The sequence below is a fragment of the Fukomys damarensis genome, unplaced genomic scaffold (assembly GCF_012274545.1).
Source record: "Fukomys damarensis isolate Sample0158 unplaced genomic scaffold, DMR_v1.0_HiC HiC_scaffold_1, whole genome shotgun sequence".
Taxonomy (NCBI): Eukaryota; Metazoa; Chordata; class Mammalia; order Rodentia; family Bathyergidae; genus Fukomys; species Fukomys damarensis.
The window spans coordinates 59096591-59111624 of record NW_022900913.1 but is presented as its reverse complement, the minus strand read 5'-3'; the positions used below and the strand labels follow the sequence as shown (position 1 = coordinate 59111624).

The following is a 15034-nucleotide window of genomic DNA, read 5'->3' as shown; positions in this document are numbered from 1 at the left end:
GTCTGCGCCCGCGGCGCCCGTCCCGTCCGGACGAGCCCGGGGCCCAGCGAGACCTCAAGTTTCGCGCCGCTCGCTGTTGGGAAGCTCGGTGTCTGTTCCGGCCATGTAGGGAAAATGGATTTAAAAGTTTATGCTAAAGGGACAGGGTTGTCCGAACAGAAATTTTGGCATTTAAACTCCGTTTCTCTTTATTTCGCCAACTTGGAGGACCCGCGCGTCCCCAGCTCCTGTCGTTTTGACTGCGGGGTGAGATCCTGAGGGCGAAGCGCGCGGGAAGCTTTCCAAGCGTCCATTGAAAGCTATGAGTCTGCCTGAAGTCGATCCTCAATGAGGGGACACTGAGCAGCGCTAAGAGGTCCACAGGGGACTTCGCGGTCAGGCTCGATGGAGGGGAGCGTTGTTATGCTTTGCTTGGTGTCTCTGGGGAATGTGGCTTTTAGAGCCCAACAGAAGTGAGACCTGATCTGCGGTTTGTAAGAAAGTTCGACCACAGACCCCGAGCCTCTCACGTGGGGCGCTGATTGGCAGGGCTGTTCTGCAGGCATGGCGAAGGCTGCGTTCTAACCAAGGCTTTGGAAAAGGGAATTTTGCGTGAAGAGTATAATTCCCCAACTAGAGTCCGGCTCTTCCATCAGTGGAAAAAACATCTCTTTACCAGGAGAGAAAACATCTCCTCTGCATTCCCCTGTCGCCTTCACAGCCAGTTCAATTCTCGTAGGAAATGATATCCATGAGTACACGTGAATCATTAAAATTATTTCTGCACACACTGTTAAGTTATAAATTATTTGTCATTACTCCTAAAATGCTATTGATTTGTCATAAAGCCAGGTGTAGTGGTTCAAGCCTCCTTATTTTGGAGGCTGAGGCAGGAGGGTTGCGAATTCAAGGCCAGTCTGAGCAAGTTAGCCAGACCTGTTTCAAAATGAAATCAAACAGTCTAAGGCTTGTAGTTCAGCGCCCAATGCTTGCCTAGCATTCCTGAGGCTCTGTGTTTGACTCCCACACTGCAGAAAGATTCATCCTTTTAACTTGTGCAAGGAAAAAAAATGCTTCCATAAAACTGGAACATACCAGTGATTGTAAAAAAACAAAAAGAATAACAACTACAACAACAAAAAACCTCTCCAATTTCAGCATTTTTAAATCATGGAGGACATCTTAGAATCAGTGAAATAGAGTTCAAAATATGAAAATATATAACAAACAGTTCTGACAGTTTAAAGATATAAAGTGAAAAGTACAGTTCCTCTTTGAGCCTCAGGAAGTGATTCCCCAGTGGACACTGGAGACCTGGGTGGTCAAACCCTATCTACAGTATTCTCGGTGTCCTCTCCCATGTCCCCTGCAGTGCTGCCACCCCAGGAGTTGGCCTATCCTTTGTGTTTTATGCTTACTGTCTCCTTTGCATCACTACATTTGTGCTTTAGGCCATTATTAAGTAAAATTAGGGTCACTTGAACGCAGTATGGGGTTACCAGGGATGCAATGGATGTAGGCACAGTTGGCCTGATGACTGAGATGACTACTAAATGAGTAGAAAGTGTGTAGTGTATACAGTGTGGATACCCTGGACAAGGGGATAATTCACATACACTGGACAGGATGGACTGAGGTTTCATCACCCTACCATAATGGTGTTAAAATTTGCTTATATTTCTAGAATTTTGCATTTAATGTTTTTGGACATGGATTGGCTGCAGGTAAATTAATCCCCAGTAAGTGACATTGTGGAAAGGATGGGGGAGGTACAGATCTCTCCTCTCACCTCTTTGGAAGGTGGCTAATACACAGGGCTTAGTTGTTAGAATAAAAAGAGGTCATAAGTGCAAGGTTTGTTCCCCTGGACCAAAAAAAAAAAAAGTATAGAACAAAAAGAGGTACATGAAATGGTTAAATTATATGTGCGTATTAATGAAAGTATCCTTCAGAGTGGGGCTAAAAACACAGCAAACAAGGGGATTGGGGAACAGAAGGAGGCATTTCCTCCTCACTTTAATATTCTCTAAAGATGTGAGTGGCTAACAGAGCAGCCATTAAAAGCTGAACGTACTTTAAAAACAATGGTTTTAACTTTTCACATGCACAAGTGCGGATTTCTGGAAGAGTGGTCCCAGACCTATCACACTAGGTTCTACATATTTGACAAATATCCCAGGCTATTGGGGGATAGGATGATTCCCAGTCTGAAGTTTTGAGAAACAGTATTTGAAGACAGTGGTGCTCAAACTGTAGCACAGATCAGAGCTCCCAGGGAACTTGCTAACCCACAGTTGCAGGCCCCATCTCTGTCTCTGGTTCTGTAAGCCTGGGCGTGGCCTGGGCATTTACATTTCCGCAAGTTCCCAGATGCCACTGACACTGCTGTGGGATGAGAGAAACACATTTTGGAAACCATGGCTATAAGAGAGCTGGGAAAAGAACTGAACAAGTTCCATATACAGTCAGCCCTCAGCATTCATAGGGAATTAGGTCCAGGACCTCCAAGAATACCAAAATCTGAGGATGATCATGCTGCTTATATAAAATTGTATAGTATTCAAATATAAGCTGCACACATCCTTCAATATGCTTTTTCTTTTCTTTTCTTTTCTTTTTTTTTTTAAAGATAGGGTCTCACTATGTAGTTTAGGCTGGCTTTGAACTCACAATGATCCTCCTGCCTCATCCTCCCAAGTGTTGGGGCTACAGGTATGCACCAACACTCCTAGCTCCTTCAGGATACTTTAAGTGTCTCAATTACATAAACCTAATGCAATGTAAATATTATATAAAAAGTTTTTATACTGTATTTATTTAGGGAATAAGGACAAGAAAGTTTATTTTTCCTGAATATTTTCCACGCTCTGTTGATTGGAGAACATGGAAGCCTTAAATATTCAAGTTCTTCAAGCTACTTTTTGAAAGTTTTGATATGTACATCTGTGCAGTTCAGGTCTAAATATTTTGTGAATTGAAGTAAGTATTCAATCCACAAGTTACTGGGAGTTTTGAGTGGATCTTTAGATTGATTTCTAATTCTGTGTTATGGTCTATTGGTGACATTCTCTTTTTTTCTGTTTTGTCCCCAGAGTTTACAAAGTTCCTTACTGCCTGCATACTTGTAGAAAATGTATCAGTCCTTTTATTGCTTGTGTTTTGTGCCACCTGTGCCAAGTCCTTTGGCATCTTTAGAGCAAATGTGCATAGGTTGCCAAGAATAGAAAATCTTCCTAATCAGAGATGATTATCATGCTGAAAATTTCCTTAACCTGATTTGTTGGACATGTTCCTCAGAAATGAAATCTCAACTTTGGAGCAGCGTTCATTTTGGAACTACTTGGTGTTAGCTCTTGGTTTTCATTTTGCCTGTTTTAACTTGCCTCACTCCATATAGTATGAGTTATTACCATATCATCCTCCCATTCATGGTATTTGGTAGTATTTTAGAACAAATGGGGCATCGAGGTGGTGAAAGCTTTAATCCCAAGATAATATGAAAGCCTCCTTTTAAACCATTAGATGATCTACCAGCTTCAGGTATTCTGGCTACCCTGCCTCTCTATTCAAAGCTGTCCAAAGATAATAGTACTGTATATTCTGACAACTTGCCTAGTAATTTACTTCCTTGTATTCAAAGTAGGTGTGAGGTGTTCTACATTGTATGTAGAGAGCTCTACATTGCTTTTCCAAGAAAAAAATAGGTTGTAATCAAGTAAAGAGCAGAAGTCCTGTTTCTGTCTCTTTTTTTGGTTATAAACCTATAGTAGTACTTTGGGCTTAGAAATAGTTAACTCTCTAATGGATCAACAGTTAACCCATGGAGAGAATGTTAGCTGATCCTGATGGCTTAGAGTGCTAAGGATAGGTGAAATTCAGTATCCCTTAAAAGCAAAACAATACAAAACCCCCTCTGCATTCTAGTTAAAGTAAATTCTGTATCTTTTAGTTCTCCTTATTGATTTCTCTTCTAACGTAATTCAGCTTAGAGGTTTTATGTTCTAGGAAGTTCAGCAGAATGGGTATAAGCTATTGTGTTTGGAAATTGAAAGGATTTTTCACTATTTGACTTAAATATTAAAAGACCTGGGTTAGTCAGTTTTCCATCACTGTGATAAAATACTCAAGAAATCACCTAAAATGAGGAAAAATTGATTTTTGGTTCACAGTTTCAGAGGTTTCAGCCCATGGTCCACTAGTTTAATTTCTTTGGATCTAAGGAGAGACAGAAACTTCATCGCGGTGGGGCATGTGGAGGAAGAGGCTGTTCACCTCATGGTGATGACAGAGAGAGAGAGAGAGAGAGGAAGAAGAGAGGCTGAGGACAATTTATAAACCCTAAGGATGTGCCCTTGACTCACTCCCTTCAACTAGGTTTCACCTTCCACTAGCCCATTCCACTATGAAGTCATCAGTAGATTATTCATTTATAGGGTCAGTGCCCTCATGGTCCAATTATTTCTCTAAACCCCACTTCTGAACATTGCTGCATTGGGGCTCCAGCCTCTAATACATGAGTCTTTGGGGCTCACTTCATATTAAAACCATAACAAGCCCTATTCACACAGGAGCTAGCCTACAAGAAGTACTGATTCTTGAGGGGCAGTGGATGGTGGGCCTGGCTCCTTTTCACTCCGCTGCTAGTGCCCATGTCTGTGCCTGCCGCTTACAAGGCACCATGGGTTCTGAACTTACAGAGAGACTGAAACACAGCATCTGACCTCTGGGCTTAGAGGACTTCGATTGCACCCATTATCAAGTCCTGATTTCAGTAACAGAGGCAAAAGCGGTTTCACAAAGCTTGCCAGTCTCACCAGCGTTTGCACCATTCATAGTTCTGTGGTTTGCCTGTTGGAATGTTTGAAGAATACCACACACAAGTCACTACTTAACCATAAAGCCGTAAAAATTACATCACGAAGAGCAGCTCTAATTAGTATCCAACCACACATCCACAGCAGTGCATGTGGGACAGTCCTGATCTTTATATCAGACCATGACCACACTGAGGGGGCTTCCTTGTTGCCCACCAACTGCTGCAACAGACCAGTCTTCCTTCGCTGGAGTTTGGCTAGAGAGCTGCTAAGTCTTTTTTCTCTTTTTAAGTTCCAGGTACCACAGAAAATTTTAGGGGAGCACAGATCTGCCTTCTTAAGCTTCAGGATCAAAGACCGCTTTTGCAGTGGTGGAAACATGATCAGACATAACATCGATATACAGGAATGGAGTCACTTGGCAAAATCAAGTTATAGCGCAACTGTTCAGTGTTCTGAAAGAAAAAAAACAAGTTTTCACTGAGTAAGGAAAGCTATGAGCCCTGGGGAAGAAGCTGGTCAGGAGCCCTCTGTGGCTCATAGTTGCCCTGGCTTGGGGGTGGCTCAGTCTTCCTGGGAGTAGCCCAGGATGTGGCTCCAACAGTCTCTACAAACGTAGGTCTGCTAAATCAATACACAGCTTCTTGTTCTCACTTCTATTTTTTACCACACTCATCCAAGTCCCTTAAAGATTTCAAAGAGCAATGTGTTTCTTCAGTGGCATCTTTGACCTGTGCACCAACAGGAAGAAAGTATTTGGCTTCCCCAGAGGGCACTGGCCAGATACACACATTTTCATGCAGAGGGCTCAGGCAGATCATTTGGCATTGGACTAAGATGAGCTCCTTCCAAGGATGCTGGGAAAGGCTGGCTTTTGCTTCTAAACACTGCTCCCCAATTTTGGCTCTTCCTCTACGTTTCTACTGTAATTTTTTCCTGGAGCAAGGAGGAAATTAGTACCCCTCCCTTTGCCGTGGCTTCTATTGCCTGCTGTGCAGTACTACCCACAGGTACAGGAGGGAGAAGGTAGGGTCATTCTCAAGGTAAAACTCAGCGGTGTGTTTGATTCCTTTATAGGAGTCCATGTTAAGACTAATGCATTAAAAAACACTCCTACACCCACACACTGTTGAGAGAGCTTTGTCTTGAGATAGTCACCTTTGTCAAGAACATACATAATTTGAAACAATCACTAAAGTAGGTTTTACATTAAAAAAAAAAAAAGCTGCATTTTTTCCAAAGTTCCATTGGTCTTACTCTTAAGTTCATTTGTGCCAGCCCAGCCTTATTTTGCAATCCCTAAGGTGAATGCAGTTTGCTGAGTGGATGAACAAAGCATTGGGGGTTCTAGCCTCAGAATTTGGGTTGCAGTTGTGATGGAGATGGCCAAACTGTCCCTGGGGTCACTTTCCCTTCTTTCTTTTCAGTAACAGAAGCACCCTCCTCTTCATTCTTGATCTTATTTGGACAAGTGGTTTCCTAGTTAGGGACTGCTGCAATCTGGATGTGATTTGGACCATCAAAAGTACTGAACACTGGTCCCCAAAGTAAAGACACTGGGAAGGGGTAGGATCTCTAAGAGATAATGAGGTCACAGCTGTACTTTCAGGAGCAGGTTAATGTCCTGAGGAGACTGGGTTAGGTCTCAAGATTGGATTTGGTCTCAAAGGAGGGAGCTAGGTCTTTGGGGGAGGATTAGTCGCCACACTGTGGGTTGTCACAAAGCACATTACCTCTGAGGTTTTGTCTCTTCTACATGTGGGACTATCTGCCCCGAGGCTCTTATCAGAAGCTCACAGACCTCTGTGCTACACTCTCCGACTTCTAGAATAAAGAGCCATGCACACAGCTTCTCTTTATAAAGTACTTAGCCTCAGATACTTTGTTATAGCAGGACAGAACAGACTAAGGAAGAGACTGTGTTTAGCTGGCTATAACTGTCTGACTAAGCTTTGGCTGACAGATGTAAGCAGATGTGACCTGTATAATTTACAGTGGTTTTCCTAGACTTCCTTTATACCTGGTGGTTGGGAATCAGTGCAAGTACAGAGTTAACTGGCTAGCCTGGAATCGGTGCACCTTGCCTTGTGGACCTCCTCGTTTGTCTATGAATTGCATAACTTGAGGAAAAAAAAATAACAATAACAAAACTGCTGTCTTGTTTTAGCCATAGGGTTGTACCCTAACTATACAGGTTCTGATACATTATTTTTTTCTGAAAAAAAATCTTCTCCAAAATCTTCTATTCACCAAATGACTTAGAATTGAGACAACTTAAAAGCCACATGAATGTAATTAAGTAACATTTATTTTACATAAAACAATTTTCAAAGAATACATTTAAAAACCATCTAGATACTGATTTTGTAGCATTACAAAAATTGAGAGGCACAATTGAAGTATTCAAATAAATTGTGAAGGGTACGGGTGGGGACTGTGATTGCTATTTATGTTGTTCCTTAATCACTTTTGGACTCTATGGGAGTCCTAACACAAGGCAGTAGTGCACTTTCACTTAGTAGGAACAAATCACATAAAATATATACTTTTATACAGAAAGTGTTATTGTATTATCACTTTCAATTACTTATAAAAACTTCATTTGGAATTGCACAAAAGGTCGCTTTAAAATGGATAATTCCCAGAGACAGGGCTTAGCACTAAACAACTCATTACAAATTGATTAGGTTTCTATTTCTCCACAGATTAAAAAAAAAATCTATGAAGAATTACATTATTCAAGTGGGACATTTAAAATTTTTCATAGGAAAATAGGTTTACACATTTGTCCCTAAATCAGCTAAACTTTCCCCCCCTACTTTAAAACCAATCACAGGTTGTACAGAGTTTCAAATCAGAGTACCTGCACCACAGTACCAGGTGGATGGGTTTGCATTACTTCATCCTGCGTATCATTCTACCGTAGTATCAGAGTATCAAAAAGGCACGTGGGTACATTCTTCGGAACAGTTTTGGTCTTGAAAATAAATCACACTTTTATAAGCAGTGATTTCAATCGTGTTTAAAAACAAAAATACTAACAAATTCATTTCTCCATCCAAGTGCAGCGGAATCCAGGCGGTCTCCGCAGGCACCTCACTTTCCGTAGAATTTCTTGTTGAGCAGGTAGATGAGCAGGTTCACGTTCACTTTCACCTTGTCGAACATTTTCATCACAGCTACTCCTTCATACTGCATCTGAAGTAAATCCTGAAATCAGATGAAGCATCATTAAATCTCATGGAATTGTAGGATTCTGTACATTTTAAAAACACACTAGAAGAATGTACATGGTGACACAGTATGACTCGATCTAATGACCGAGGTGGGGGTTCTTAAACTTTGGAATGCATTAGACTCATCTGTTTAAAAACACAGGCAAGTCTAAAACAGATTTCTGAACCCTATCCCCTAGAATTCCTGATTTTTGTAGCTCTGAGATGAGGCTCATGAATTTGCACTTTACCAGTTTCCCAAGTTATAATGAGATGGTGGTCAGGGTACGACACTTGAGAATCACTGACTTAGACGAAAGAAAGTTCTTAAAATATAAGAACTGCTAATATCAAATATGTAATTATAATTTTAACTTTTAACTGAGAAATTCACAGCTCAGATGCTCCAGCAAAATAAATGGCGTACTTTCTTTAGAATAGCTGTGTAATCTTTTTTTCTTCTGCATGTGGGCTGAAGTACTGGGGATTGAACCCAGGGTCTTTGCACAGAGCTACATCTTCAGCCAATTTTTTTTTTTTTTTTTTTTTTTTTTTTTTAGCAGAGTCTCACTAAGTTGCTAGATTGCCCAGGATGGGCTTGAACTCATGATCCTCCTACTCAGTTTCCCAGAACACTGGGATTAATGGCACATGCCACCAACATCCCTTTTAACAGTAGTGCTTTTTTTTTTTTAAGAGCAGAAAGACAACTCATTGAGGAAGAAAAAAAAATTGGAATTCCTGTTTATTATCAATTTTTATTTGTTAAATAATTAACTTTTGTATATATTTTGTAAAGTACATTTAAGGGTATGGTGATAGAAATGTGTACTTTATAAAATTTATAAAACAAATCAGTATATATGGGGAGAAGCACTTACACTATTTATTGATGAAATTCTGTGACCATGCTTTGAACACTACACAAACAACTCCCTCCTGATTTAGACTACTGATGTCTCTCATTTGTAAGTCAGCCTTTTGCTCTGTCTTTCACTGCCACTATATTAAACAAAGAAAAACAAGTTTCTAAAGCAAAGAGCTATGTCTTACCAGCCACAGGCTTGAAACTGAGTAACATTTCCCAGTAACACAAGAGATGTGGATAGAGAAGATATCACTCAGGACCTGTCCTGGACTAATCCCTAGGTCTGTACTTTGTTTCTAACTCTAAAAATTTCTTGGTTGTTAATGATGATGCCTGAGGACTCTCTTAAGCAAGGCCACCCACAGAAGTTAAGAGTCATTTTTGAGAAAAGTCGCCAGCATCCTCTCCACTCCTCAATTACATCCAGCTGTACCCCGACATTATAGAGATCCGTCTCTGGGCCAACAATTCCACGGAAATTGAAGCCCATCGAGAATGCTTTACCTAGCAGGTATAGTGGAGACTCACTTTTCCTCTGGGAGGTGACACATGTGTTATCAAGTTCTCTTGGAAGAGTATGAAAGCAGTATGGTGAGGCTGAGAAGGTATGGCGTATGTCAGGGAACAAAGGGGCCCTCAAAGTAGGAAGCAGAAAAATACGGCAATATTCATGGTCTTAGTCCTGGTTCCATTATCTGCTAGCATTTGACCTTGCAACATGACCTAACCCTCTGAAGTTCTGTTTCCTCATGTGTGAACTGAGGATGAAGCTGCCACCTTCATCATGGTGCTAGTGGACAATGGGTACAAGATCACAGTGCCTGCAAACTCTTTAACCACATTTAAAAAAAAATCACATCTGGTAATTCTGTTTATAGATTTCTTTAGGAAATTAAGGGATAATGGGCTAAAGATGACCTAGAATCATGGAACTATAATGTCACAAGGGACTTGCTTTAGTCCTATCAGCAACATTTCTCCTGCTTTCACCCCAGACTCAGCCACCACACTTTCTATAGTAATCTACACATTGGATTGTCTCAAAGAAATCTAACTTTACCTGGACAGTGATTACATACTGGGTCAGCTCATGGGCAGATGACTTATAGAGCTCAGTAGTGCCCTGCACTTGGTTTAACACTTTCCTGTTGTCATCCTAAAATCTGTCTCAATTTTGAGCCAAGGATCCTGCATTTTTGTTTCTCACTGATCCCTGTAAATCATACACCTGGTTCTGATAATATAATAAAAATGTGGGGCATATGGGCTACTTGCATTAGCTGAGGAGTAACATTTCACAATCAACTATGGGTATAAATGAATGGTGTGAATAACTAATCCTACTGTGTACTGGTTCTTTAATAAGGGGGCAAATAAGGCTCCATTTCTGTCCCACTAACCAAGGAAAGCCCCACAGGACTCCTGAGCTCTCTGTACACACAAGTAAGGTGTCTCTTCACTCCCTGTACCTCATCCACCTGTGGCTATTGCCTGACAATCCATCAGGTCTTTGCCATTTCTACAGAAGATCAATGTGCATCGAGGCACACTGTTTTCTCTTCTTATACTTATCTAAGCATTACATAAAGTACCTGGCAACTCTCCTGAACTAAGCTACTACTTGAATACACGTGGTGCTGTTTAAAACAAGCTGGAAAACAGCATCACATACTGAAGCATTCTTTTCATAATTACACATCATCCTTCATTCAATGTCCTTATGGCACCCACTGAAGTCCCACTTTTCTTAAGGCTACGAGGACTACAGAGAGAAAGGGCTCTGGCATTGGCTCCCGTAGAAGGAGGTGGTTTCAGGGCACCCAGCCAAGGACTGAGTTGACAGAGGCCAGCAATGAGGTCCCGGGTTCAGCAAGATGATTCACATGGATCTGCACAGACGACCTGGAAACCACTGCACAGATTTTTTTTTTCCTCTTTTTTTTTAGGGATAAGGCTGGCGTGGTCATCACTCACTAACTACAACATTGGCTATTTAAAAATATATCTATATATAGCTCTGGAAACTGAGACAAAATATAAGGTGAAGATGTACCAGTCACAATGAACTCAGGTCTCAGGTCTCAGCTTGTAGGAAGGAAAAAAGAGAGGTCTGCTGTAAATGCAGCCAGTACATCCTTAAATGTCTTTTTTTTTGTTGTTGTTCTTTTGTTTTGTTTTGTTACTGGGGATGGAATGTGGAATCTTGCGCTTGCAACCAGGCAGCAGAACCACTGAGCTAAATCCCCGGCCCTTCCTTAAATAGGTCATGTAAGTGTAACAGTCAGATGCCCAGTTACTCCCATTACTGCACACAATATGACAAATGTCACACTGCCACTTTTGGTTAAAAAAAGAAAAGACTGTGTGTCTTCTCAGAAGTTGCCCTAGGAATTTTAGACAGAGCTCTAATTGCTTCTGTCTAAAATTTATTCTTCTCAAATTGGAATGGCAAACACACAAAACTGACATCATTTTCACCTTCGCTCTGAGGGAAGGGTCAGGTGCAGAAAGGATTCTGGTCTTTCTTATTTCAAATGAGAGTGGGCAAAGATTCTTCACAAGCCTGTGATTTTCATCTCTGCTATCTCATGGCAAACAGTAGTTTATACTATCAAAAATAGATGTAGAGTCAAAACTAAAGGGCTAAAATCAAAAGGGCTGAAGAATACTTGTCACAAATTTATTATTTTTTTTATCAAGATCAGCATCTGAACTTGTACCTTTGCGCTGGCACTTTTAAAGCAAGTTGTTTTGTTTGCCTTTGTTTGTTGGCCTTTGACAACACTACAGTGAATTTCCATTAATATTTTTTGGAAAAAAATCTATTAATTCCATTAAACCATGTTGCATTTGGTGTCTCATATTACTTTTTAAGCTGCTGTTTTAAAGGAATTAACAAAGCCAGGTTTTGTTTCTGTTTTCACTTCTTATGAAATTACCTAGATAGCAATATCCATGATGAGCTGACTTTATGTATACACTGTGACCTGAGTGGTGGTCTGAAACAGGTCACAGGGGAGAAAGGTCAGCAGCTTTTCCTCATTCTGTATCTCTACTACACCCTGCTAGGTAAAAGTGTTCCTGATGGAAGGGCTTCAGTTTCTGTAGAATTGTGGGCTCTGAAATGGATCTAAGTAATGTAGGGGTGTCGCTGAGCACAGCTGGATGTAAAATAGGAGTGGAGAGGATGCTGGCATTTTTTTTTCCTTTTTCTTGGAAACAAATTGAAAATTATACTTTAGATTTAAATGGAAGAAAATATACAAGCCCATATTTATATTGTATTTTAATTGAGAGCAACAAGAGCTCATATGTTCATGTTTGCTACTATCACAATTCAACATATGAACACAGAATCATCTCTGTATTGCGAGTACTTCTGGAGGTGATACTTTAGGATTATCAATGCACTGCTGCCATGTATATCAAAGGCAAAAGCATCTTGCAAGCAAATCCCAAGGCACAAATCTTTCAGTACATAATAATGCAACCACAGTGGCTGAGTACACATTTTACACAAGTTCTATCAGCAATTTACTGATCCACGATGAAAGATTCCTCTTTTAATACAAAGCAGAGAGCCAAGAAGATACATCTGCAATATAGCCCTAGATTTTGCTTTTGCTTTTCCTTAGACAATTTGGTCACAATGCACCTTTGATATAAAAGCATTTTAATCGTTATTATTAATAAGCAGGGCATTAGAAATTTCCAGATTTTTCAGTAGCATTTGCAGAACCACTTTCGGTAGCAAATACAGTAGTTGGGAATATGCATCCCATTCAGAATGCATAATGTTTATCCTGAATCCTTTCTGGCTAAACACAGGGCTGGCGTTCTGATGAGATACAGAGTGAAACTCTACAAAACCCACTGTAACATGTTTGTTTTTTCCCAGAGGCTGTATCTTCTGTTGCTGGAATTTTTTATAAATGCAATATTAAAAAGTAAGGCAACAAATCCAAACAGTCTAAGCTGCTTGCTCTACTCTTTTCCCAATTACATTCACAATCCTGGAAATCAATTTCTTGGTTGTATTGTTTAGTGTTTGCCTTTCTCATATCATATTGTCCAAGAGGATGTTTGTTTTTTGACATTTCTAAAACATTTATGGTATGTATTTTCAATGATGTATGCAACTATTACTGGTCAGGTACTGAAGCTTGTGATGTTCCAGTGCCTGTTTTTAAAGGATTCAAGATAATGATTTGGATTCACCACAAACCGATGCATAAATCCAAAATTCCCTTTCCCACCATGCTTATCACCTCTTCTTTTTTAATTCCTAATTTTAAACCTAGAGGAATACCAGGATTACCTGGTTACTGGAAAGATGTTCACTCCAGTAGACAAAACTTTTGTCAGGTACTGTTATAATTCACAGCCCTTTTCCACATGGACATTCAACTCATGAAGGTGTGCAAAAGGAAAAGATGTCAAATTATAGTCAAGTTATCCAGAGGAGAGTTATATGAGATCATGAGGAAATGGTAGTCTTTTTTTGTCCTTCCTTTCCTACAAATATTTACCAGCTTAGCAGAAAGACAAGCTAAATAAAAGATGGTTATTTGAAAACTGTGTCGTACTCTCTGCTAGTGATAAATAAGGAAATCCTGATAATGGAATTTTAGCATGGCAATTTCATCAACAGATCTTTACTTTTTTGAGGGGTAGGACAATGATTATGCTTATAAAGTTCTGCGAAGTCCATCTACTGTCCAAACTTTGAAATCCTTATTTTTTTCTTTTACTTAGAGACAGTGTATATATAGTCATTGCACAGATTTCTAGAGGTCCAGGGAAACAGTGGTTATTTTAAGAAATGTTACATGAAAAAACAACAACAACAACAACAAAAAACTCCATTGTTTCTTTAAGCAGACCCTGTCCTAAGGGTTAGAAAGCAAGGGTTAGAAGATAAGCATTTTGTTGCATAGATCCCTACTCTTTTTTTTTTTTTAAATACATAAACTTGATTTCTCATCTTCCTTCAAGTGTGCTTGGCTGGAGATGTACTTTTTATGAGAAAAGAGTGATAATTCACATTACAAACACCATTTTTCTACTGCTAGTTATGTGTTTTAGACTGTATCTTTCATTCAGTCCAAAACATTTAACAAATAGATTCAAGAAGTGGATGTAAAAACTACTCTAGGAAGGAGAAAGAAAAGACACAGGAGAAGGAAAAGTTCCAATTTTGGGCACAGAGTTTCAAAAAGAAGTGAATTTTCCAACAGAAGGAAGCTTTCCACTTTTGGGCATTAAGTCTTAAAAAGAAGTGAAGTTTCCAACGAGGGAAGCTTTCCAACCTTTATTTAATATCTCTGAATACTTTCATATTTTTTTGTCTAACCCTAAAATAGAAGCATGACTTAGAAAACCTGACTGCAATGGTTTACCATCTGAAAGTATTTTAAATTCCAGCAACTTGAAAAATCACTATAGTTGTTGTTGTTGTTGTTTTAATGATCAAACTGGGCATGACAGCACATACTTGTAATCCCAGCTGTTTGGGAGGCTGGGGCAGGAGAATTTTAAGTTTGAGGCTAGCCTGGTCAAATTAGCAAAACTCTACCTCAAAAATAAAATCTATACATGTACCAACTCCCCACAATAATTGTAATTATTATGTACTGCAAACACATGCTAAGAAAAAAGTAAAATTATATACATAGCTCATCAAAAATTTTTAAAAAATAAAGAGTGAGGGATATAATAGGATGGTGGTGTGCTTGTCTAGCATGGGTTCAATCCCATGCTTGTCCCTGGGTTCAATCCCCAGCACTGCAAAACAAAATAAAACAATCAAAGAAAAAACAAACCCCCAACACTTAAACACGAACACTGGCACATAAAGTATACATTGGTTATCTGTTGAACTTCATTGATGTCAAGAACAGAGAACCAGAGAATCCACAGTTGGCCCTCATCATAAAACTCACCCCAAACCCAGCCTACCTGAATATTAAGCTGCACTGTCTCCATCTCAACACCAAGGAATTTTGATTTGACATCAAAGATTCCCACATCTTCAGTTGCTATGATATCGAATGTAACATTCTTAAACCTAGTGAAGAAAGAACATTCATTCATACATGTGTAATTACAAATATACTCTTAAATCTCAAACAAATGGAATCCCCATTTACCACTTTGTG

General features: G+C 39.7%; 1 protein-coding gene across 1 annotated transcript in view; it reads right to left on the bottom strand.

The window, feature by feature from the left end:
• Positions 1-7240: 7240 nt before the first annotated feature.
• The window catches only part of Iqgap2 (IQ motif containing GTPase activating protein 2), a 233150-nt gene continuing 225356 nt past the window's right edge, over positions 7241-15034 (bottom strand). Inside the window, exons 34-35 of the mRNA XM_010619114.2 lie at positions 14835-14943; positions 7241-8003 (exon numbers count right to left, since the gene is read on the bottom strand). Coding sequence (XP_010617416.1) covers positions 7890-8003; positions 14835-14943 — 223 coding nt within the window. The 3' untranslated portion in view covers positions 7241-7889. The remainder of the gene's footprint in view (positions 8004-14834; positions 14944-15034) is intronic.